Below are 13,190 nucleotides of genomic sequence, written 5' to 3'. Positions count from 1 at the left end.
GAAGCCAATTCTGGGATTTGATTATTTTTGTTTCATTATGTTTAAATCAGTATTTCCCAAATTTTAGCTTTTCTTTTTGTTTTTGCCTTTTTCTAGTATCCTCTGTACTACTGTACTTAATTTTTTAAAAATTTAATTCAATACACTTTTTAGAGTTATATTTATTTGAAAAGGAAGTCTTATATAATTACTTTAAATGGAAAAGCAGTGTAACTTGCCATGAATAGAAGATAATCGCAAAAATAAATATGATGGAAACCTGTTTTATTAAATGCTAGCATGATGCTGGGTGCTGCTGCAGGCTCTGAAGCCCAAGGCCTGTTCTCTTTGTTAAATATAGAGATGCTAATGACACTAGAGCCCAAATGAAAACTTCTTGACTTAATCCAAAGGGCAGAAAGAGAATGAGGAAAGATGAGTCTCTCGAAAGTTGTCTAGTCCCATAACTATTTGGCACTTAAAATTCCCTCTTACTCCTTCACTGTGGAAGAGTCCCTGATGTTGGAGTAAATCCTGTTTCCAGTATCATGAAGTTAATGAAGTGTACTATCTGGATTTAGAGACGGGAAGCAAGTATTTCTTGACCTCTAACTCTATGCCAATTACTGTCCTAAGCATTTTATACACTTTATGTCATTGAACCTTCAGTGACCTCATGGGAGCAGGTTCTATTCACAGCCCCATTTTACAGGTAGGGAAACTGACACTTGGGATTTTGGAATCTCTCGCCATTTCCCCTGGTATTCTCAACAGCCAACATAGCTCCATCCCATATGAAATCTTAGCACTGAAGCACAAGTTTGAATGGGTCCAGGTCTGAGAACTGTGTGTGTGTGTATGTGTTGATTAATGCTGCTTTTCTGTTGAAGTGCCAAGAACATAGACTAATCTAGATGTCTATTAATCTTGTCTTAGCAGCAATGACAGTTTTACTGGGTGAGGCTGATACACATCAGTCGCAGAGGGTGGGGGTGGGCCAGAACATAAGCACGCTGCACCAGGAGGGATGCAGAGAATGCAGGAATGCACGAACGCGAGGCATGCTGGTATGAAAATGCCCCGTGCGCATGTGTATGCGTGGGCATGCTGGCGATGCCCCGTACACCGGTGTGCAAGTGCGTGTCTACGTGCAGGTCCTTGCGTGAGGTGCTGTGGGTGCCTCTCACACATGCGTGGATCTAGAAGCTGGCACAGTGCCCTCTGCTGCTGCAGACATTGCTGGGCAGGACGGGAATATATTTTCCTGGGGTCAGCCCCTGCCTTAGCTGCAGCCAGAGGGAGGGTGAAGCCGGTGACTTGGCTGGACGTTCCAGCACTGAAGCCGTTCCCTTCCTGATTGATGGGGCACACATCATAAAGCTGCTGACCGGCTTCCTGCAAAAGAATCAGGGGCCTTGATAAGAAAGTGGAATTCAGGGCAATTAAATGCAATCTGAGCCCTGAGAATATGTTTTCTTAGGACAGTGGTCCTCCATCTGCTTTCAATGACATTCCATTCATTCAGGGATGACTTTTACAAAATGCGCTTATTCTGGGGGCTCATGTTCAGCGGCGTGTGGGCTGGGCTGCTCACTGGGCACACAAACCAACCTGCCTATTTATAAGTTCCCATGGGAATCTGATGGGGAGGGGAGGATGAAAACCCACAGTGGCTCAGCTTGCGAGGCTGGCTTGGATCAGAGAGAACCATGCAGGTGATCCAGGGGCAGTGTTGGGCCGTGGTTTGAATCTTTAGAGACGAAGGGCTTTGCAACACTACTTATTAATTACATCTCCTAATCGCCCTAAACCTCAGTATCTTTATCTGTAAAAAGGGGTTTTGATAGGATTAAGTTACATGAAGTGCTTAGAGCAGTGCCTGAAAATTGGAAAGTGTTGGTAACTAAGTTTACTGATGTTATTACTATTACCACTACTGTTATTGTTATGCATCACCTATTGGTTACCTTGTGCTTTTCAAAGTATAATGCCTGTTCAGGGACAGGTATTTCTTAAGTGGGGACAGGTGCTAAACAGTGATGACATAAAGATGAGGAAGACGTGGAACCTGCCTCAGGGACTCACAGTCTGTTAGGGAAGGAGGAAATACACTTATAAAACAAAGGAGCAAATAGAGGAAAGTGCTGCCATGGAGATAATCTTCAAAGGAGGATGAGGATGGCTGCACACTAAAACAGAATCCAGGTTAGCTAAAAACTTTGTGTACTATTTGAAGGTTAGAAAGCACTTTCCTACTCATGGTCTCATCCTGATTGATTTCTCTCCCCGCCCCCATTATTATTCTCACAATAACCCTCTGTGAGCTAGAACAGGGCAGGGATCATGGATTCCAGTGCAGGAATCATGGATGGGGAAACTGAGGCTCAGAGTGGCTAAGTTACTTGCTCGAGGTCACACAGGTGGCAGGTGGCAGAGTTTGGGCTGACATATGATGGCCCAAAAACCCATGCTCTGAATCCATATCATCCCGGGTCCCAAGGTGGGCAGAGCTCAGTTCCAGGCAGAGTGTGACTGGATAAAAAGCTGTTGTCCCTTGCCTAGGTCAGTGTTTTCCCAACTACGACATGGATGCAATGAGATTCGGGGTGGCACTCCAGCAGAGAAGTTTTAAATTAATGGATATACACTTTCATGTCCATCAGAAGCATCGAGTCCATGATTTTAGGACTGTGATTTCTCAGGGTTGGTTTAAAATGAAGTAAAAATAGAGAGACCATGTAGAGCACTGTTGAGTGGTAAGCTTGTAGTATGCAGATAAGGCAGAACCTTGTGGTGGGATGCCGAGGAGCAGTGGGGAATCGCTGACCTGCCTGTGTTGAATGTCCCTTTGTGGAGGCTGAGGACTCGGAGCAGTGGCCGCCAAGCTGGTGAGCCCAGGTGCCCTTAGCTGCTCCCTGTGCCCTGTGCTGTGAGTTCATCGGATGCTAACACACCTCCATGGGGCTTGCTTCTCTTTGTAGATTGCTGACTTTGGGCTTTCCAACCTGTACCAGAAGGATAAGTTCTTGCAAACGTTTTGCGGGAGTCCACTCTATGCATCTCCTGAAATTGTCAACGGGAGACCTTACCGAGGGCCAGAGGTGAGCAGGGGGCTGTGTGTGCGTGTGTGTGCATGTGTGTGTGTGTGTGTTTGGGAAGAAAGAGGAGGAGGGAGAAGGGAGAGAGGCCAAGGACTGGATCCGGGAAACACTTTCAAAACAAAACTCCCCAAAAGCAAGCAAACAAAGAAAACATTTCCTTATATGATTATGAAAGCCATTCATGTACCTGGGAGAAAATTCAGAAAATCCAGAAAAGCTTCTAAAGGAGAAAATAAAAGTTACCTTCAAACCCCCCAAGAGATAACCACTTTTAACATTTTTGTGACTTCTCTTTCAACTTTCCTCTAGTATAGAGCTTGGCATTTTAAATACAATTGAGATCTTTACATATATACTTATATATGTGTGTGTATATATATATATCTTGCCTTTTATTAACTTGTAATATCATATTATATTGTGATATTTTCTCAATTCATAATTATTTTAAAACATGATTTTTAACGATTATATAATGTTTGATTGTATGGTTATACCCTAATTTAATCACTTCCCTAGATTTGGACATTCAGGTTGTTTTCAATTTTTCCTTATTGTATCAAAACAGACAAAACAAACAACAAACAAAATCCCCTTCCCCAAACTTCCATGAATATCTTTTTTGCATATATTTTTGATAGCATATATTTTTGATAACATATTTTTTACTAAGGATACACATTTTAATTGTATCTACATGCCTAACACTTTTCAGAGCCATATAAGATATGTGTATGTATGTGAAAATATTATTTTAAAAATGGGTATTTCAGAGTGATTTATTCTCCTTAAAAAAATGGTTCTTTACAGAAAAATTCATCTACTCAGTATCCTTTAAATAGCAGCTGCTCAGTGTGTTGAAATGTTTTCTTACAAATATTTATCTGTTTGAGAGTTTTTGGGGGCAGGGCTGGAGGGTGAAGAGAAGAATGCCAAGAGCCTCTACCAATTACAGTGAAGAGAAAGTCTTTCTAAAATAAGAATGTAAGGGAGGAGCGTAGGATTCAATTTACAAAATCGCAGAAACTTGATGCTGTAAGTTTATGGTAGATAATGAATGTGTCTTTGATCTTGGATGATCTGGTTCCGAGGTTACAAGCTGGCAGCCTGTGATTTGGCCAGCAAGCATGTTTTATTTGGCCACATTAGTTTTTTCTTTAAAAACTGAGCAAATGTTTAATAATTGGGAGGTTTCACATAAAAGTCTGGTTTCTGACTTGTCTGGGAAAATCCAAGGATCTAGCAGTGGTGGGTGTACATTACCATGAGACGGCAATTAGCCAAGGAGAGGCTGCCTGCATGCAATGATTGTGGATGCACGCTACAGTTTGTCTCTGTACTCTGGATCTTGTTTTGTTCATGTTCCTCTGTCTGACCCTTGGAAGCATTTGAGTTTGCAACCCCCAATCCACTTGAAGAAGGTGCAGAAAGAAGTTGATTCCATGGACTAGGAAGATTCCAGTCTTAGGGGTGAAAAGCCCTGTGTCCGAGTCTTATTTCCCTCACTGGGGAAGCCATTTAGCTTCCTTGTGCCTTAGTATTCTCATCTGTCACATGGAGTTACAAAATAATCCAGGCTCTACCTGCTTCACAAAACTGTAGTGAGGATCACACAAGATTGTCCATTTAAGAAGGTTCTTACATAGATGGGGACTAAGGGTCTCTGTGCAAAATGGAAGCATCAGGCCCAATAGCAGGTCCAGTTGCATGGCCTATCAGTTGTTAGTCTGTGGGGGGAATCTGTCTGTCAGGTGCTAAATTTGACTCCTGGGGACATTGGGGGTGACTGCTCATCCCATGAGGATGCTAATAGTTTGGAAGGCATCCTGCGAATCTGCTTCCTTACCTCCTATGTGTCCCATCTCTCTGCTCCAGGTGGACAGCTGGGCGCTGGGCGTGTTGCTCTACACTCTCGTTTATGGAACGATGCCCTTCGACGGTTTTGATCACAAAAACCTCATTCGGCAGATCAGCAGTGGAGAGTACCGGGAGCCCACACAGCCTTCAGGTGCGTGCCTGCGGAGGATCAGAGGTTGAGGGGACAGGGCTGACTGACCTGTCCTCATGCACCCTTCCTGCTTTTGTTTTAATTTACCTGGAAGGAGTCTCCTACATTTCCTCCTTCTCCCCAAGGCTGGCTTGTTAAGCTGCTTTGCCCGTACCTTCCCAAGAGAGATTTCCTGAGCTGGGAGCCCTGTGTGCTTGCTGAGTGAATTTGGGCAAACCTCTTTGGACCTCAGTTTCTCAATTCCTTGAGTACAAATTAACATTTTGGAAAAAATATTGTATGAAATCCCATCTGGTCCATAAAAACCTGTAACCCTAGTGCCCCATTGGAAGTGCCTACTCTGGCTCATTCACTATTGGACCTCCAGCCTGAGCACTGTTTCATCATCTTGTGCTACCTAACAGCTCTAGCCCCTCCCTTCCCTGAGAAACAAACTGGTTTAAATACCATGAAATCCTCTCTTGATCCCGCAGGCTGGCTGGGACGCTCTGGTCTTGCTAGGGGTTTCCTCTATAGTTATAGTCAGATTGCAGCTGGGGCTGCTGCAGGGGCTGAGTGCTGGACAACTTGGGGCTCCCCCATGCATTCTTTCTCTCCATGAGGTGCCTTCCCCCATTTCTCTTCTTCTTGCATGGCAGCCCAGGCCTTCAAGAAGGAGGAAGAAGTAGTAGCCAGGCCTTCTTAATGTCTGCCCTGGGAAGCCAGAGAACATCACTTCAGCTGTACATATTGAGCAAAATCATCAAGGTCATAAGCTCCATCTCTTAATGGGAGAGTGTCAGGCATGGACAGGGAGGGTGTGTGCAGGTGGCTTGGAAAGCAGCTACTGCAGGAGCTTCATATATGTGCTGTGTATGTGTGCATAATTACATATATGTATACAAGTCGAATCTTATTATTAGCAGTAGCTACGTTCTATCAAGTCCCAGGAACAATGGATTAATGGATACTGAACCAGCCTTGTGCCCACCACAGCTGGGAATTCTTCACTCTTTGTGCTTGACTATGTCTAAGAATGCCCATGAAAGCTGTGCATTTTAATGAACAGGCAAATTTGCAAATAAATGAAGACCCCAGTTAGGATTGGGCTGTGTGTGTATGCATATATATATTTTAAAATTTATTTTCTCAATAAGCCAACCTGTTTTGGGGGAAATTTCAGGGTGATCTCTGTGGTGCCCCTATTTGCCTCACCAGCTACCTGGTGCCACTGCAGTTCCTGGCAGATTGTAAAGGAATATTTATCAGATGACTGAATGAATGACCATCCTGTGCCTTCTTAGGGGTCAAGCTCACTCCAGTCCCCTTTGCCAGCCCTTTGCCAGCTACTCATTAGCCTGGAGAAGTGGCTGAGAGGTGGAGCCTACCCCAGAACAAAATTCTACTCCAGCTGGGGGAGGACAGTTTGATCTTGAAAGCCAGTTCATAAGCTTGAGAGTGGATTGGCTCCTGTGGCCTCCTCAACTGCCTCCTCCAGGCTTTCTCCTAATTTCCTGATGGCAGAAATTTTCAGGTGGAATTTTCCAACAGGCTATAAACTGATGGCAGATGGAGATCAGCTCTCTGATGCAATAGCGCAGGGGGGTACAGCTTGTGTCTGAGAGGGAAGGGGCTGGGTGCAGGCCTCAGACACTGCCAAGAGCCTCGGGCTGTGGCCTCTCTCACTGCCCAGGTATGTCAGGTGAGTGAGTGTATGCTGACCCAGTGGCCTCTGGACTCCTCTCCATCCTTCTCTGTCTTGTCCCTTTGTCATGACCATCTTTCTTCTCAGTCCCAAATTACACTTTTGTGCTGGCGCAGCAATGGTGAGTGCTATATGTTTATGTGAGAGTATCTTTGGAGGAGTAAAGAACTCCATGGTGATATACACTTGCTTTCCCTTTTGGAAAAACGATATCCACAAAAGGAATAGCAAGGCCCTGCTTAAGGTCAGGCCTGGGATTCTTTCCCTGTTACCCGGCCTTCCCCATTTTATACAGATCTGAGTTGACAGAAAGGTCAGTCGTTCCCTGATATTCCTTCACGAATATGGAAAACATGCTGAGATTTGGTCGTGCACCGGCCTGAGCATCTGAGCCTTGATGATGCTCTTGATGTACAGACCAGAGGACTTAGGCTTTCTCAGGAGTGTGGCTGGACCAGGACGCCGACTGGATTTTTCCTGAAGTGCGTGGGCCTCAACGGTCGCTCTTAGAGGGTCACACAGCCGAGAGCTTCCTTGCATGCATCACCTGTTTTGTCCTCTGCCCTCTAGATGCTCGGGGACTCATTCGGTGGATGTTGATGGTGAACCCCGAGCGCCGGGCCACCATCGAGGACATCGCCAACCACTGGTGGGTGAACTGGGGCTACAAGAGCAGCGTCTGCGACTGCGACGCCCTCCACGACTCCGAGTCCCCGCTCCTGGCCCGCATCATCGACTGGCACCACCGTTCCACTGGGCTGCAGGCTGAGGCCGAGGCCAAAATGAAAGGCCTGGCCAAGCCCGGGGCCTCAGAGGTCATGCTCGAGCGGCAGCGGTCCCTGAAGAAGTCCAAGAAAGAGAACGACTTTGCCCAGTCCAGCCAGGACGCAGTGCCTGACAGTCCGGCCAAGCTGAGCTCCAAGAGGCCCAAGGGGATCCTGAAGAAGCGAAGCAACAGCGAGCATCGCTCTCACAGCACTGGCTTCATCGAAGGGGTGGTCAGTCCCACCTTGCCGCCTGCCTTCAAGTTGGAGCAGGAGCTGTGCCGGGCGGGTGTGGCCCTCCCCAGCTTCCCCGACGCCGAGAAGCCGGGTCAGCTCAGCCCCAAACAGTCAGCCACGGTGCCCAAGAAGGGGATCTTGAAAAAGACCCAGCAGAGAGAATCGGGTTACTACTCCTCCCCAGAGCGGAGCGAGTCTTCGGAGCTGTTGGACAATAACGATGGGCCGGGCAGTGGCATCCCTTCGCCCAGCCCCCCGGACCCAGCCAGTGTGACTTCCCACAGCCTCTCCTGCCGGAGGAAGGGCATCTTGAAACACAGCAGCAAGTACTCTGCAGGCACCACGGACCCCGCTCTCATCGGCCCCGAGATGCCCACACTGGAATCCCTGGCCGAGCCCGGCGTCCCCGCCGAGGGCCTCTCCCGGAGCTATAGCCGGCCTTCCAGCATCATCAGCGATGACAGTGTCCTGTCCAGTGACTCCTTCGACTTGTTGGATTTGCAGGAGAATCGTCCCACCCGCCAGCGCATCCGGAGCTGCGTCTCGGCCGAGAACTTCCTTCAGATCCAGGACTTTGAGGGGCTGCAGAACCGGCCCCGGCCCCAGTACCTGAAGCGGTACCGGAACCGGCTGGGAGACAGCAGCTTCTCCCTCCTCACAGACATGGATGACGTGACTCAGGTCTACAAGAAAGCGCTGGAGATCTGCAACAAGCTCAACTAGCTCACCAGGGCACAGGGGTCGGGTTGGGGGTGGGTGTGAGGGAGGAATGGGGGCAATGACTTGCGCCAATAGGCTGGTTACCTCTTTGCTGGCCATGACAACAGACTGAGAAAGGATGGGCGCCATCTCGCTTGGCCAAGTTCGCAAGCTTGAGCCAGCGCCTAGAAGGGAGAAGTGGGCTCTCTGCCAGTGCTGCCAACCGCTAGTCAGAATTTGGGTTCTGAACTGGCATTTGCTTTATGACACTTCCCATAGAGGTGGTGTTGGCCAGCATATAGGGGGCTGGGGGGAAGCCGATTGGAGAGGACATTTCCCTAGAAGGCATCCAGGTGCTTCTGGAGTTGGCGCTATGCTTTGAGTAAATCCACAAGGTTTGCTCCTCCTCTCTTTGCATTAGCAAGCTTGATCTGACTGCCTGGGGCTGGCGAGCAGATCTCAGCAACCAGCAATGATCAATTGATAGTGGCTGCCAGGGGTGTGCTGGTTTGAGTAGTATTCTACTCAACTGGTGCCCAGTCACATAGGGAGGGAGCTCTGTGATTGAATTGCAGGGATTCTATCCTAGGGATGGGAAGGGGGACATGCCAAGCTCTGGCAGTTGAGTGAAGGCATCCTGTGGGAGCTGTGTTAACTCTATCATGCCACCACTGTGGCATTTGTTAATTTGCTCTTCTATCCTGGGTGGAAGACAGGGCCTTGGTCAGAGAAAGAATGTGTTGAACTCTGCTGAGGGCCTAGCATCAGCCCAAGTGATTTTCCAGCCCCTTGCTGCCTGCCTCTTCTTTCTGATGTCTGCTGTGCCCTTATGCACCTCTCAGAGGTGGACAATGAAGAAGATGGTGGCATCAGTGGTATAGAATAGAGCCTGGGGACCCTTTGGGGTCTGTACACAGATGATTGGAAGTTAATCTACACCAGCGAGGTGCCAGTCAGGTTCTTGAACATCTCACTGGTAACTGGAATGTGGCCTCTGGGGTTCTCTCTGCATGCATGAGTGCTTTGAATTGGATGTCACACTCACTGCCCATAGTCTCCAAACCACTGCCCCGTTTACCAGTAGCATGAGATTGCCCTGTCTACCAAGTGTAGAGGTAGATGAGTTTGCTTCTTGGGAGTTAGCGTGTAGGTGGGATATTTGGATGAGTGAAGGAAAGTCAGGTAGAAGGTGCTTTTTCCCAAATCTAAATGCACTATATGATGATTTTGAACTTTGACATGAACTGCTGGGCTTTGAGGAAAAAGGAAGTTTCATCTATTTAAATGAATGAGTTGTTGAGAGAGCAAAGTAGATTGGGAGGAAGCATGTAGGAGAGGAAGCATTTCCATAGAAGTCATCCAAATGCTTCTGTTGAAGGGAGAAGAAAGACTTGGCAGGGCTCTTACCTTAGATAGTATAAAAACTAGGTGTTTCACTCCTAAACACTTAGATTATAGATGATAAGATTTCACTTCTCCAATGGGGCATCTTCAGAATACTGGATTTGGAATTAGTGGTCTTGTAGGGATGGCTTCAGATTCTTTTGGCCTGAGCAAATCAAGACCCTTATTTCAAGATGGCCAACCTCTGAGAACCACCTAGATATAGGAAGGAGGGTCAGTCCTGGGGATATCTTTGGATAAATTAAGAAACAAGAATTCATAAGGAGATGAAAAAGAATTCACTTGAAGGCACTAACAACATTAATTCGGATGAAAATGCCTTTTCCCTAAGGAGATGGTTCCCTTTTCCCCTTGCCCCAGCTTTGATGCTTTGACTTGTGTATTCCTTCAGGTTTAGCTGAGCAGTGCATTGTGGGAAACTGCTCAATTTCCTTTCATTCAATTCCACCTCCTTCCTGAATTCCAAGAGAGGTTAAAAGGGGGAAAAAGAGCGTAGAGAGTACATAGCGTGTGGGGGTGCACGGCGGGCATCAGGAACCTCTGAGCTCCCTGCTCCATTGGATGCAGCCTTTTCTGAGCAGACAGCTCAGCCTGCACTGCCACACTGCTGGCCCTCACATGGCAGCTGGCCCGGCTGGGAGCTGTCAGTATGGCTGAAGTAACATCTACTTACTTGTTGATGTGTGTCTGTGTAGGATTTTCCATCCTGCTAATCTTCAGGTAAAAATGATTTAAAAAACAACCAACCAACCCACATGCTACCTTCTTCCCATCCCACAGACACACTTATGTTCTCTGTTAGTAAACTCAGACAATGTGGCAAAGGAAGGTCTTGACTCTTGACTCAGAAGGCAAGGAAGCTGCGTTGAGTCCTGGTCTGCTGCTAGCTAGCTGGTGGCCATAGACAACTACAGTGTGTTTGGGGCTAAGTTCTCCCTTCACTGAGGCCTGGAAGGGTGGATTAGCTGGTCTCTGAGGCCCTGCCTAACTCTGCCATTCTGCTAACATCATCTGACTCTGGATGCAATGTTGACTCTGTCCTTTCAAGGGAAAACTTGGAATAGAGGGAAATTACCTTTACAGCAGCTCCTCTGCTTCCCAGTTAAGTCCTGTCATCCTTAACAGCCAATCCCCCAGCCAACTAAGTCATGCTTGTTTCATTTCCATCGAATTACAAGTGGCAAGACACTTTTATGACCCAGTGGACAAAGCAGGAAATTCGAAGTCAGCGCTCCTGGCCCTTTCCTTGCCTCTGTGGGCCTTTCAGTGTCTTAGTTTACACATCTGCCAAAGGAGTAGAATGATACTTCTTTTTACAGGTAAATTCAAAGGCATGATCAGTTTTCAGAAAGTGCTTCAAGACCCCAGGCAAAATGAAAATGCTTAGTACTCTCTGAATTCCCATCCCTGTTACTAGGTGCTGCTTCTTCAGATGATGGGGAGCACTTTTGGGGGTAAAATTCAGGCAAGTTTTGCTCAGGCCTGCTGTCTTGAGTACAAATGTGAATGATCAGCTCACTGCTTGTTGCCAAACTGGAAATATTCTGTAGGGATTTACTGGCGTAGTATCATTCCTAAAAGAAAAAAAGAGGGAGAGAAACTTGACTGCACATTTTTTTAATCCATGTTGTGACTTTTATTTAATTTCTATTTTTTTTCTGGTAACTAAAAAGTTGACTTTTTTTATTTGAATTTGTCTTTTTTAATTTATTGGTCTGAAAGGCATTTCAAAGGTATTATAATAATATATTGGTGTAATTTAATTGGTGCAACATGCTTTATGGCTCCAGTCAAAATAGGTTTTCACTCATTTGATTGGTTTGAGCCTAGAACAGCCTACAGGGAAAAAAAGCTGGATAACCACCCAAAGTGTTTGTATTTTCATTGGAAACTGATTTCTTTTTTGTTTGTTTGTTTTGTTTCGTTTCTGTTTTTATTTTTAAATTAAATAAAATGCAATGAACTGCACTGAACTTCTGGGACCTTGCTTCTTTATTTTGGTTGATTTTCTCTTAGTCAATTAAGTGACAGAATGGTTGCAAGTAACAGAAACTCACCCAAGTTAGCTTACACACAAAAGAGTTATTTATTTGACATTCTCAGAAGAGGAAATGCAGTCGGAACCAGGAATTGGAGAAACAGGATCCATGAGAAGGACTGCCCCCCTTTTCTGCTTCTCTTTGCATACAAACTTTTTTTTGTAGTTATTCTATTTTTATTTTATTTTTTAAAAAATTAAAAAAATATATATTTACATTACATAAATGTTACATAAAAATTATAGGGGATTCCCATATGCCCTGCTCCCCATACCGCCCACATTTACTCACATTAACAACATCCTTTATTAGTGGGGTACATTTATTGCAGTTGATGATATATTTTAGAGCATTGCCACTAAGCATGGATTATAGTTTACATTGTAGTTTACCCTCCCACACAATTCCGTAGGTTATGGCAAGATGTGTAAAGGCCGGTATCTCTTATTACAGTGTCATTCAGGATAATTCCCAAGTCCCGAAAATGTCCCTGTATTACATCTGTTTTCCCTCTCCCTGATGTCAGGACCTCCAGTGGCCACTGCCTCCACATCAATGATATAAGTTCTTCCATTGCTAGAATCATAATAAGTCTATAGTAGAATATCAGTAAGTCTATTCTAGTCCACAGTTCACTCCCCAATCCTGAGGATTCTGGGATGGTGATGCCCACTCCACCTCTAATTGAAAGGGGGCTTCAGTCTCACATGGCTGATAGATGGGACTCTCTTGCTTGCAGTTGTAGACTCTGTTGCTTGGTATGGTGGTTGTCCATCATCACCTTCTTGTTAGTTGTCCTGGATGAATCGAATGAACTGGAGAGCAGGTGTTACAACTCCATTGAGGTTCAGGGCCCTTCTGGCATGTGGACAGCCCCAAAATTCAAGTCCCTTGGATGTACACCTACCAACTCCAGCACCAGCTATAGGTTCAAATAGAAGGGACAGAGAGTCGTGTGTAGGGAAACCACAACTGAATCCAATTCTGTCACACTGGGGAGCACAAGCCCCAAAGTAGGGCCCGCTGGCAAGGCACCAAACTCATGAGCTATCTGTGCTGACCATAGTGCTTGGGTGTCTCCAGAGCTCTCAGGAGCCCCACTATTTGGGGTAGTGTCTAATTTGGCAGTCAATGCGATCCTGCTGAGATGTGCATAAGCGTAACCTCTGGAATGACCTCCCCATTCACTCTGAAGTCTCTTAGCCATAACTTTATTCTTTTCCCTCCTTTTGCAGCCTTGCTTTCTGCCCCCTGTTTGGGTGACCCAACTAGGCT

At 46.2% G+C, this 13,190-nt stretch overlaps 1 protein-coding gene across 1 annotated transcript in view; it reads left to right on the top strand.

The window, feature by feature from the left end:
- The window catches only part of NUAK1 (NUAK family kinase 1), a 72,545-nt gene extending 60,696 nt beyond the window's left edge, over positions 1 to 11,849 (top strand). The window contains exons 5-7 of the mRNA XM_004473291.5: positions 2,961 to 3,080; positions 4,956 to 5,088; positions 7,343 to 11,849. Of these exons, the coding sequence (XP_004473348.1) occupies positions 2,961 to 3,080; positions 4,956 to 5,088; positions 7,343 to 8,496 (1,407 nt within the window). The 3' untranslated portion in view covers positions 8,497 to 11,849. The remainder of the gene's footprint in view (positions 1 to 2,960; positions 3,081 to 4,955; positions 5,089 to 7,342) is intronic.
- Positions 11,850 to 13,190: the final 1,341 nt, after the last annotated feature.

This window comes from Dasypus novemcinctus, chromosome 12 (genome assembly GCF_030445035.2).
Source record: "Dasypus novemcinctus isolate mDasNov1 chromosome 12, mDasNov1.1.hap2, whole genome shotgun sequence".
Taxonomy (NCBI): Eukaryota; Metazoa; Chordata; class Mammalia; order Cingulata; family Dasypodidae; genus Dasypus; species Dasypus novemcinctus.
This window is presented reverse-complemented; position numbering and strand designations above follow the sequence as displayed.